This window comes from Mytilus galloprovincialis, chromosome 14, assembly GCF_965363235.1.
Source record: "Mytilus galloprovincialis chromosome 14, xbMytGall1.hap1.1, whole genome shotgun sequence".
Taxonomy (NCBI): Eukaryota; Metazoa; Mollusca; class Bivalvia; order Mytilida; family Mytilidae; genus Mytilus; species Mytilus galloprovincialis.
Genome location: NC_134851.1, coordinates 39162341 through 39175494, shown reverse-complemented (window position 1 = coordinate 39175494; position 13154 = coordinate 39162341). Strand labels below are relative to the sequence as shown.

General features: G+C 31.4%; 2 protein-coding genes across 2 annotated transcripts in view; one reads left to right on the top strand and one right to left on the bottom strand.

Annotated features, from left to right (window-relative positions):
* LOC143058220 (uncharacterized) overlaps positions 1-13154 on the bottom strand; it is a 322046-nt gene that overhangs the window by 43397 nt on the left and 265495 nt on the right. The window lies entirely within an intron of this gene.
* On the top strand, positions 3449-13154 carry LOC143058757 (uncharacterized). Its single transcript, XM_076232204.1, has 3 exons — positions 3449-3745; positions 4165-4350; positions 12130-13154. Exons 1-3 carry the CDS (start codon positions 3559-3561, stop codon positions 13122-13124), a joined length of 1368 nt encoding a protein of 455 aa, XP_076088319.1. The 5' UTR covers positions 3449-3558; the 3' UTR covers positions 13125-13154.

The window sequence follows — 13154 nt, the reverse complement described above, 5'->3', positions numbered from 1 at the left end:
TGGATAAGATTCCAGGTTTAAAGGAAAGAGGAATCCACAAAACCACAGTTCATCATATGTTAGCTCCCCCAGATAAAAGATTAAAATCATCATCGACAGTTTATAAACAAGAGATAGATGCTAAGCTGTGTAGTAAACAAAACAATATTAGAAAGGAAGATGCGAATTCTCACTTTTATTCAACCCGTGTGAAATACTCGATGGAATTTGCTTCAAAGTACTCAAATGACTGTGTTTTATTATCTTGTGACAATAAAAATAAAATTCATATAGGAACACTTGCAGTAAGTAGATATCATCAGCTACGTCGGTTTTATCCTTCTGGTGACAGGCCAGATTTTCCTGACCATGATTTTCCTTTTCCAGGATATTTAATAACACCATGTGGATATATGTTATTATGTTCAAAATCTTCTGAACAAAACATACAAAATAAATGCCAAGATGAACTGAACAGGGAGCACTATCCCATTTACCGCACCGGACCACTAACTGTAGTGAATAGGGTTTCTCAGTTTCACAAGTCAACTGTTGAAAGTCATACAAATGATCTTATTCCGATTTTAAAAGAACAGTTTTCTTTGGGTAAATCTATATGCATTATCATAAGTGATAATGGCCCAGACTGGACAATGCACTCTTTAACTAATATTTATTTTATGTATAGACTTTGGAAACTTAGTAAATTAGATGCACTAGTATTGAACAGTTACTGTCCTGGTCAATCTGCTTACAATCCAATAGAACATGCATGGTCACCATTTTCTGATGCTCTTGCTGGTGTGATTCTCCCACCAAACATACATGGTGAAGAAAAGGCTCCATGTCAACAAAAGCTTTCTAAAGAGGAGAAGACTCAAAAAGAAGCAGTTGTTTTTGACACTGCAATGAGACGCCTAAATGAATATTGGAATAATCTTAAATTTGACGGTTTTGATGTAAAATCTTTATATCAGCCTTGTTTGGAAGAAGGGGGTCCAACTCGAGATCACTCTCATATACATGAACTACTGTCAAAATCTCCTACAGCTATTAAGAAAAATCCGGAATTATTTGAAGAATTACAGCAATGTATTGGACATATCTATAGACGCATCCATAGCATCACAATTATTAAGTGCACAAAATTAAATTGTATACATTGTACAGAGAACCCAGTGATTAAACAGGAAGCTTGTAGCTTATTAAGAAGATTTAAGGGATTACCTTCTCCAAGACCAGATACTAAGCATGAGGGACATTTTTTAACTTTTATTGATATATGTGACTCAGATGTTACCGAATATGAGGATATACACATGCCGAAGTACCAACAAGCAGAGCTTGGAAAATGTCCTGACTGTCCTCTGTATTGTTTTACAAGTCAGACAGAAAAACAGAAGCACAGAAAGTTATTCCATCAATAGGTAAGTACAAATATCAAACATTAATGTATGGTACAATTTATTCATATGTTGTGTGTGTTTTATTTTTTTTTTTTGGGGGGGGGGAAACAAATTGTTTGATTCTTAATTTCTTGAAAAAATATTTTGCTTCCTAAGATAAGTGAGAAAGAGATTTTTTGTTCTCCTGTTAATTTAATAGGGAGATATCATATTTAATATCAAGTTAAGTGTAAATAACAAATTATTACTCCTTTTAGTAAAAAAATCATTTATCGAAAAAAATATTGAAATGTATTGTTTGTTCCTAGAAAGAAAAAAATGCCAACACTCCACCACCCAAGATAAAATTTTGGTGCCTTACACAATATTTTATTTTAAACCTTGGTATGAAGCGTGTCATGTAGTGTATTAATTTGAACTTCATTTAAATATTCAAAAAATCTGTTAAAACAACATTAAAAGATCACCGCTAAGACTGTCAAAGGTATTTTTGTGTATTTTGGTTAAGGTAATTAAATGATGACTAAAACTTGTATCAAATAAGATAAATCTTTTCTAGTATAAGCATCAATGAGATTACAACTTTGAAGAATCATAATAGTTCCCACTATACATAATGTCTGTCATCGTGCACCTCGTTTTGACGACTTTCTTCACAGAAACAAAACTATAAATATGTCAGCCATTCTAACTTATCTTAAATCTCTTAATGTTTGTTTTGTTTATCCCAAAACTTTAGTACCATCAGGAATGAAACTGGACGCTTGAAATTGTATTATTATGTATAAATTTATATCGTGACCCTTAAACCCATGCTTTAGAATAAGACTTGTTGTTATTAAGAGTTGATGTACTGCATTATGTGCTTCACTTAGAAATGGGTAAAAAGTTACAAATTATTTGGTTAGAACCAAAAAGTGATCTTTATGTTAAGAAAAAAATCATTGACACTGTTGCTAGAGAAAGAGTTCTATCCGGTAGTACAATAGAAAAGGATGCTATTGTTAAAGTTCTATTCAGGACCAAGTATTATAATGCAAGGATTGTTTCAACAGATGGTAAGTGATTTTGATATAACATATTAGACCCATATTACTGTTGAGTATCATTTTCAGCTTTGAAACATTTTCCTAAACTTTATGCTCTTTGTGAGTTTTCTCGAATAAAAAATAACTTAAATAATAATTTAATTTAGATATATTATTTACACAGGTTTGAGTTAAATTTTACATTTAAGGGAGGCTATGGTTATTTTTTTCTTAGTCAGAGTACAAATTTTATTTATTTTTTCAACGCTATCAATCAAATTATTTTTTTCAAAATTTAACACTATAAGATATAGAAAAAATCTGGTATCAAAATATTTTTATTTGTCATCTGCTTGAACAGAATATTTTTTTCAACAAATTGGGAATCAGAATATCTTTTTAGAAAAAAAAAACATAGCACACCCCCCCCCCCCCCCTTTTTGAAGTTTAATGGTCGTTCCCTAAATACAACTTTTTATGCACAACAACTCAAATATCATTGTTTGGCTTTAAACTGACGGGTGAAAAAAATATTACCCATAAAAAAATTATTGTTTGGTCGGTGTCGGGTCTGTGATTACAATTTTAGTACATTCCTGCGAACAAGACTTTTGTAACTTTGTAAGAGAAGATTAACTAAACGTGTTTATTACATTTTTGTGGGATACAAATAAAAGCAGGAATACATAGTATCTACAGTTAAAACGGTATGTACAGTGAAATTCAGAATAAGTACTGGCAACCTGATGACTGATAACCATCATAGCCATAGGTACATGTAACATCAGGGTACCCAAATCGCCCAGTTCGGAGGGTGGTTTTCGACCATTGCAGAGAAAGAGTTGCAACATCATTGTGGATTTTTATTTTGGAACAAGTAGACTACACAATTGTTTTTCACACAAACATTTCGCATGTATACATTTATAAATTTCCTGCATTTTTTCAGGGACCTATATAAGTTATAACTTTGAGTTATACATAGGTCCCTGATTTTGTGTTTCAAAATATTAAAACTACATGTAGTCTATAGCGATGTTCGCCGTGACGTCACTAAAAAGTCACGTGACTAATTGGATGGCAACAGATTGTTTACATGTTGAGGCTCATTACGAGAGTTAATTAATGATCAACTGCTCTTTACGATGGTTCTGTCATGTTGTGTTATCAATTGTACTAGTAGATTTGGACAATATAGTTTCTATCGTGTGCCTAAAAAACCTTTGGAAAAAAGAAAATTGTGGGTAGAAGCAATTAAACGAGAGGGGGAGAATGGATCTGTATGGGAACCCTCAGATTACGAGCGTGTATGTTCTCGTCATTTCATCACTGGTAAGTTTAATTTTAACTCTTAATATTTTGTTATGATCTTATAACGATCTTTAAAATTTAAATATTCATTATGTTGAAATAATTTCCATCGAATTACCTGTTTAAACCTTCAGGCTGCACCACAAGACAAGATAAGTGACAGTCCACATGTCATAGAACTCTGGCATTACACCTTTTTTTTGCAAAATGTCAATGATTTGTAGTGCAATATTTTTTGCAACAAAAATGTCAGTACAGAAAAACGGAACAATTTTATTCAAAACTGTTTTTTTTTTGTACACTTCTGGCCTAAAACACTCATTTTACTGAGTTAAAAAATAAAATGTGATATGATTGCCAATGAGACATCTCTTCACCCAAGCCAAAATTTTGTTGAATGTTGTTATAAGCTGAATTTTATAAATGTTATATTTTTTCAGGTCAAAAAAGCAATGACCAAGAGAACCCAGATTATGTCCCATCTCTTCATATGGGTACCATAGACATGCATACAGATGGCCCACAGAGATTTGCAAGATATGAGAGGTACCAAAAAAGAGATGATGACAGGAAGACAGCAGCAGTAGCACTTCAAGAGCTGTCACTGAATGTTCCGCCAACACCAGGTACACTTATAATTTCATATTTATAAACATATAATTTTTATTTTTTAATTCATCATTATAATTTAATTGTTTTCATGTAAATTAATCTTATTATATTTATATATATTTTACTTTGATCTGTTATACTATTTAAGTACCGGTCTTTGTAAGAATCATGCAGGTTCCTGTTGATGGGCGATTCATGACCCCTCTTCAAATGTCTTTATATTTTGTTTATGATGAAGGTATGGTATGAAAATAAGTTTTCTGTATTAATTTTTTCTTTTCAACTTTGGTTGCCATGGAAACCATCCTTACAAAATTTTGCCTAAATACATCCATAAGTAGCCTTTGAAAATTGAAATATAATGGATTTTAAAGAACCATAGAAATAAAGTTAATCAATACAAACAATATGTATATTTACAGTATTGACAAACACAACCCCAAACTATACAAAAACGTTAAAATTTTGAATTTACTAAATGGTTTGTTTCCATAGCAACCATTTAAAAATGTGTTAAAATTCGAAAATGAAAAATTTCAAAAACTTTAAAATTTTAAATCTGTTTATCTCCCAAGACCAACAATACCATGACATGTCATTGACAAATTTTGAAAGACCACATTCTATATATTCAGAAAATAAAAAGAAAGTCGTGTGTTTTTTTTTTCTTTAAAAAAATAATTTTAGTCAAAATTTGTCAATTTTCACCAAAATTCAGATTACCAAACAGATGAATACTGAAACATTTTGAACTTAAAAAGCTAAAACATTCCATTTATGCGTGCATTCCTGACACAAATTTGGTAATTATAAATGAGAAAATATGATTGATAGAGATATTTTTGTAGAGAAGGACATTTTTTCTTTCTGGGCATGGTGCCCCCCCCCCCTTTTTTTTCAAAATTCAAAAAATCATTAATAAATTTAAAAGATGGAATTCAATTGTGAACATTTTGAGCATTAAAACATGAAATTTCTTCAAAGGGTGAGGGCAATAATAGAACCCCCTACACCATTTTTATATATTAGATTTTTTTTTAGAAATGGGGAATGTGTCAAAGAGAGAACAACACAAAAAGAAATTTAAAATCTTTAGATTCTATTTCATGGTCTTTAAAATTGACTCTAAAGAACCTGAATCGATCACCTGTAATTTTTGGTTAAATCTTGCATCAATGATTATTTGTCCCTTCAATATATATCAATGAGTGGCTTAACAATTCCATTTAAATGTTCTTTGTATCTGTCGTTTTTTCTTCAAAAGCAAAAAATGAATTTTACCCCTATGTTCCATTTTAGCCATAGTGGCTAAGTTTCTTGAAGTACAAGGAAATAAAAAACTAAATTTATACAAGATTATAACTCCCAATGTGGACTGAAATTGATTAAGCATATTCAATATCAAAAGAAGATTTTTTTTAAAGGAAGCAAACTAGATGAACAAATTGTGAAAAATTTCTTTAAAGGGCTATAACTCCATACGGATTCAATTGACAATTCTGGTCATATAAACTTATTTGTAGATCCTACTCTGCTGAAAGTTGTGCTGTTTACAGTTTATGTTTGTCATTAATAATATTCAAGATAATAACCAAAACTGCAAAATTTCCGTACAATTAACAATTAAGTGGCAGCAACCCAACAATGGGTTGTTAGATTCATCTGAAAATTTGCTCTTAAAAGGCTTTAGTGTTTGAGATATGAGCTACACACTGCATTTTACCCCTATGTTCTTATTTTACCCATGGCGGCCATGTTTTTTTACAAAATAGAAAATAGAACACAAACTTAATTCTAGATATCCTAAGGATCATTCAGTTTATAAGTTTTACTGGAATTGGTTAAGTAGTTTCAGTGGAAATGCTTCAAATATTTTACACCGGACAGACGACAACGGAAGCAAAGTGATGGCAAAATTCACAGTTCCTTTGAAACGGTGACCTAAAAAAAACTACGTCCGTTCTATCAGAAATAAACTGAAAATAAAAAATAAAAAATTTGTACCATCGAGAGCGCTAACAAGGCAACTTTCCATAAATTTTAATATTTTTAAGGGTCATAACTCTTTTAAAAAAGTCAATTGTCCATGATTATAGAACTCATCCGAGATATTGTTGATATTAATCTAGTGTATAAGTTTTATTAAAAATCTGGCAAGAATTATACCTGTGGGAGCGTTAAAGGGGCTATTTTCCATAAATTTATTATTTTCAAGGGTTATAAATGTTTTTATTAAAGTCGATTGACCACCAATATCTAACTTGTTCGAGATATTGCTTATAATAACCTAAAGTATTAGTTTCTTAAAAATCTGACATAATTTGTACATGTGCGAGCGCTGCAAGGACAGCCAGATGGACACAAGGACGGATGGCAATCAAAATTTTAAGCAGACCATGTTTAAACGAAAAAAATTAAGTTCTAATTTCGATTTTTATTAATTGAAAATTTTTTGGTCGCATATTGGTATCACGTTGGCGTCGTCGTCGTCCGAAGACATTTGGTTTTCGCACTCTAACTTTAGTAAAAGTAAATTGAAATCTATGAAATTTAAACACATGGTTTATGACCATAAAAGAAAGGTTGACATTGATTCTTGGTGTTTTGGTCCCAACAGTTTAGGAATTAGGGGCAAAAAAGGGCCCAAATAAGCATTTTTCTTGGTTTTTGCACAATAACTTTAGTATAAGTAAAAAGAAATCTATAAAATTTTAACATAAGGTCTCTATGACCACAACAGGAAGGTTGGGATTGATTTTGGGAGTTTTAGTCCCAACAGTTTAGGAATTAGGGGCCAAAAACAGGTCCCAAATAAGCATTTTTCTTGGTTTTTGCATAATAACTTAAGCATAAGTTATTAGAAATCTATGAAATTTTAACACAAGGTTTATAACCACAAAAGAAAGGTTTGGATTGATTTTGGGAGTTTTGGTCCCAACGAATTAGGGGCCAAAAGGGTCCAAAATTAAACTTAGCTTGATTTTAACAAAAAAAGAATTCTTGGGGTTCTTTGATATGCTGAATCTAAACATGGTCATAGATTTTTGATTATGGGCCCAGTTTTCAAGTTGGTCCAAATCGGGGTCCAAAATTATTATGTTAAGTATTGTGCAATACCTCTGCGGTCGTATAAAGCTGCACCCTGCGGAGCATCTGGTTTATTTATAAAAATACTATTTTTGATATAACAAAAATAAAAAAATAAAATATTTTTTTTGTCTTAAATCAGTGGTGTTGATAAGATAATAACACTCTGTAAAGATTAGACAAATGGGACAGTTTTAATCTTGGTACAGTGTTTCCAATTTCATTATCTATGGAAAATACATTGCCTTGCATCGTTTCTTTTGTGGACTAGTATACTATTGCACAGAGTCAGATTATGTACACATAATGGCTGTTACTATTTACCTCCCATGTAAATCGACATGTATCGAAACCTTTATGCAAACACTTATTTGTCACTATGTCGATTTAACTGTGCTAAAATTGAAATTGAAGAAGAACTACAGAACCTTTCTTTTTATTCTCATATATAATAATCTAACTTATCTAAAAGATTTGAAATAAATGCGGAATGTGTCCATTGGACACAGATGATGCTCCCGCTTCCATATCATAAAAGTCATAAACGGACATGACTGAAGACACTTACCAATTGTGTACTAACTTTTATGGTGATAAGAATTGTGTAAAAGTTTCGTAACATTTGGTTGAGGCAAACTAAAGAAAGAAATACAAAACAAAAAATTCAGCAACTTTTTCCCTCTATAAAGAGGCATTGCATAGAACAGTGAAAGTTACACCACCAAAATTCAAAGTTGATCTGCATTTGGTGGTTTTAAGCATTGTGTATAATTTTAATAACATCTGGTAAAGACAAACTAAAGTTAGAGAACAGAAACGGAAATTCAGCAATATTTCTATTTGTAAAGGGGCATAACTCTTGGACGGTTTAAGTGACACCACCAAACTTAGTCTTGTTTTATGGTAATAAGCAATGTGATTAGGTTTCATAACATTTGGTTGAGGCAAATTAAAGATAGAGAACAGAAACCAACGTTGGGACATACTGACGGACGGACAAGGGTTAACCTTAATGCCCCCTCCTCCACTGCGGGGGCATAAAAATATGTAAATATAACAATTGATTAAATTAGGCAAAATTCAAGAATGGCCATTGCACATGGTTGTCATAAAGGTTTGAGAATCAAAACAGTATACAATAGTTCGGACCAACAAATTTTCCTCAGGGCCACAAGGATAATATTTTTGAGAACCATAAAAAAACGCGATTATTCTGCGGTATACAAATAATAATTCAGTTAGGTTTAAAAAAAAATAATAGACAAGCTGTCCTTTTCCACCATATACAATAGAAACATTGACAAATTCTTGCACAATTAATGTAGATCGTTGGTATATATTTCCTCAGATAGAACATGTAGAATTTGTATGCCCCCACTGTAGCAAAGGGGGCATTAAGTTGTACCCTTGTCTGTAAGTACGTCCGTTCCAGAGTTATACCCTTATAGAAATGGAAAAAAAATGCTGACTTTTTTGTTTCCGTTCTCTAACTTAAGTTTGCCACAACCAAATGTTTTGAAACTTATACACAATGCTTATTTCCATAAAATTCAAAACAGTTAGAATGTTATTGGTGTAACAGGTACTGTCAATAAGTTATGCCCCTTTAAAAATGGAAAAAATGCTGAATTTTCCGTTTCCGTTCTCTTTTTTTCGTCTGTCTGACATAGTTCATCTTACCCTGACCTCATTTTCTTAGAACATTGATAATGTTAAGTTAATATGATACTTGTATTAAAATCTTTACATAACACTTACAGAGTTTCAAAAGTAATTCAATTATAAATAAAACCAACCAGACATTTCAGAGTGAGTCTTCTTGTTTAGCAGATCTTAGTCTAGGGTTAAAGTTTTTAAAGCATCAATCTGTTTCAAAAACCAACAATGAGTTGCATTAAATTGTTACTGTAACTTCTTTATAGCCATTTTGAAAGAGAAAGTATCCTAAGCTATTTTTGTCGAGCCTTCGACTTTAGTCGAAAAAGCGAGACTAAGCGATCCTACATTCCGTCGTCGTCGGCGTCGTCGTCGTCGTTGTCGGCGGCGTCCACAAATATTCACTCTGTGGTTAAAGTTTTTGAAATTTTAATAACTTTCTTAAACTATACTGAATTTCCACCAAACTTGGACAGAAGCTTGTTTATGATCATAAGAAAGTATCCAGAAGTAAATTTTGTAAAAATAAAATTCCATTTTTTCCGTATTTTACTTATAAATGGACTTAGTTTTTCTGCGAGGAAACATTACATTCACTCTGTGGTTAAAGTTTTTAAAATTTTAATAACTTTCATAAACTATCCTTGATATGTACCAAACTAAGACAGAAGCTTGTTTATGATCATAAGATAGTATCAAGAAGAAAATGTTGTGAAAATAAATTTCCACTTTTCCGTATTTTACTTATAAATGGACTTAGTTTTTCTGCGAGGAAACATTACATTCACTCTGTGGTTAAAGTTTTTAAAATTTTAATAACTTTGATAAACTATCCTTGATTTGTACCAAACTTGGACAGAAGCTTGTTTATGATCATAAGATAGTATCTGACAAGAAGAAAATTTTGTAAGAATAAATTTTCACTTTTCCGTATTTTACTTATAAATGGACTTAGTTTTTTTGCCAGAAACAAAACATTCACTCTGTGGTTTAAGTTTTTAAAATTTTTATAATGTTCTTAAACTATCCTGGATTTCTACCAAACTTGGACAGAAGCTTGTTTATGATCATAAGATAGTATCAAGAAGAAAATTTTGTAAAAATAAATTTTCACTTTTCCGTATTTTACTTTTAAATGGACTTAGTTTTTTTGCCAGAAACAAATCATTCACTCTGTGGTTTAAGTTTTTAAAATTTTTATAATGTTCTTAAACTATCCTGGATTTCTACCAAACTTAGACAAAAAGTTATTTCTGATCATAAGATATTATTCAGAAGTAAATTTTGTAAAAAAAAAATTCACTTTTTCCGTATTTTACTTATAAATGGACTTAGTTTTTCTTCCAGTTAACATTACATACAGTCTGCAGTTAAAGTTTATAAAACATTTATTAGATTCATAAACTATCCTGGATTTTTTTACCAAACTTGGAAGCTTCTTTCAATCAAAAGACAGTATCGTGAGGGAAATTTTTATTGATGTTTTTCCTCATTTTTGTTGAGTCTGCGATTAACAGAAAAAGTAGGCGAGACACCGGGTTCCGTGGAACCCTTACGATTTTTTTTTTAAATGTTCAGTAAGATTTGTTTTATAGATAATCATGTTATGCTCATTGTTGAAGGATATACGGTGATCTGTGGTTGTTTATTTCTATGTCTTTGCTCTCTCTGGTTGAGAGTTAATTGTCTCATTGACAATTACAACACATCCTCTTATCTTTATACATAGACTTACTAGTAATTAAGTTTTGGATTCAACTTTATTCTTTTTCACTGACAGCATCAGTCTTAGACACGACAACGGGTTATGCGTATTACCATTTTTTTTTAAACTTCTGAGAAATCTTACATATAAGATTGAAGGGAGGGGTACATATGCTGCCCTCAACTTTAGAAGTTGTGTTATGCTTAAATTCTTAAAATACTTAGTTCACAAGTAAACACAATGAGATACCACATTTCTTTCAACAAATTTTATAATTTTGAAAAAAAAAAAAAAAAAATCGAAAAAAAAGGGGGGTGCACCATACCCAGAGTGATGATTTTTCATTTTGTACAAGTATATCTTCATTTATCATATATTCTCCTTTAAAATTAACAAATGTGTGTCAGAATTGCACATATAAATGGAATGTTTTAGCTTTTTAAGTTCAAAATTTTTGATTATTCATCTGATTGTTAATCTGAATTTTGGTGAAAATTGACAATTTTTGACTAAATTTTTTTTTTTAAAGAAAAAAAAAACACACGACTTTCTTTTTATTTTCTGAATATATAGAATGTGGTCTTTCAAAATTTGTCAATGACATGTCATGGTATTGTTGGTCTTGGGAGATAAACAGATTTAAAATTTTAAAGTTTTTGAAATTTTTCATTTTCGAATTTTAACACATTTTTAAATGGTTGCTATGGAAACAAACTATTTAGTAAATTCAAAATTTTAACATTTTTATATAGTTTGGGGTTTTGTTTGTCAATTCTGTAAATGTACATATCCTTTGTATTGATTAACTTTATTTCTATGGGACTTTTAATTCCCTTATTTTATATTTTCAAAAAGGGTCTTTTTTCACATATTCAGGCAAAATGTTGATTTGATGGTTACCATGGCAACGGGCATAATACAGGGAAAATAAAAACAGAATTTTGACCATCTACCAAAGTTCTTATGATATAGGGCAAAAAAAATTACTTCTGTGACATGCCATGAATCACCTTCTGCATGATTTTTACAAAGACCGGTACTTAATACTCCTAATTAACATAGTTACCTTTGATCATGCTAATTATAGTAATTCATTAATTTTAATTTTCTTTTTTGTTAATGATGATTAAAATAGTAAAACATGAAAGAAAATTTGTAAACAAATCACTTCTTAATCACATAATGTATGAAATCAATTAATTCATCAGTTAATGTTTACAACATATTTTTTTGTTTGCAAATTGTTTGGCCCGCTATCAGATTTATTTTATATGTATGCAATATTATTAATGACTGTCATTCCATTTGTTTGAAATATTAAAAAATGTGTATTTTCTTAGTTCAGAAAAGCCATCAGTACATGATAACTGTATTAAGACCATTGCTAGTCTGCGTTTAGAGAATCAACAACTTTATACAGAGCTAAATAGATTGCAAGTTGAAAACACACATCTGAAAACAGAACTGCTCAACCTAAAATTTGAAGATAGTGCAGTGGCTACAGACAGCAAGACAACATTTTATACCGGTATTCCGTCTAAAGCTTTATTTATGTGGGTTTTGAGTTTTTGTACAACTGTGCTTCCTTCTTCTCGTGTCGTCTCTCCAAAAGGTGTGTTACTGTGTCTACTCATTAAGCTCAGACTAAATCTACATTTAGAAGACATTGCTTTCCGCCTGAATATTTCAAAGACAACCGTGTCAGACATTCTCAACCAAGGATTACCTGCCCTAGCCAAGAAGTTGAACTTTTTAGTACAGTGGCCAGACAAAGACAGTCTTATCAAGAACATGCCAGTGATTTTCAAAAAGACTTATCCTCGATGTGTAAGCATTATAGATTGTTTTGAGGTTTTTATAAATCGACCAGGTCACCTTACAGCAAGAGCTCAAACATGGTCCAACTATAAGCACCACAACACAATTAAGTTTCTCGTTTCCATAACCCCAACTGGTGCCATATCATATGTTTCAAGAGCATTCGGTGGAAGGACATCAGACAAAGTCATTACTCAACGCAGTGGGTATCTAGACAAATTAGAACATAGTGACCAAGTTTTAGCTGACCGTGGATTTTTGATTTCAGAAGAATTAGCTAGTCACGGAGCTACTTTGATAATCCCAGCATTTACTCGTGGCAAATCTCAACTTAGTGCAAAAGAAATTGAACTCACAAGACAGATTGCCCATGTACGTATACATGTTGAACGTGCCATAGAAAGAGTGAAAAACTTCAACATTCTGAGTACCAACATGAACCTCCATCTTGTACCGCATTCTGACAGTATCGTGACTATTTGTTCGTGTATATGTAATTTACAGCCAGCTCTTGTATCTTAATTAGTATAAACATGTATTCAAAAAGAAATT

What these genes read in the sequence shown, in the direction of transcription:
- LOC143058757 (XM_076232204.1), top strand. Translation starts at nt 3,559, where the DNA reads ATGGTTCTGTCATGTTGTGTTATCAATTGTACTAGTAGATTTGGACAA. An exon ending in TTCTCGTCATTTCATCACTG is followed by an intron (nt 3,746 to 4,164) that starts GTAAGTTTAATT and finishes ATATTTTTTCAG; the next exon opens with GTCAAAAAAGCAATGACCAA. An exon ending in GAATGTTCCGCCAACACCAG is followed by an intron (nt 4,351 to 12,129) that starts GTACACTTATAA and finishes TTCTTAGTTCAG; the next exon opens with AAAAGCCATCAGTACATGAT.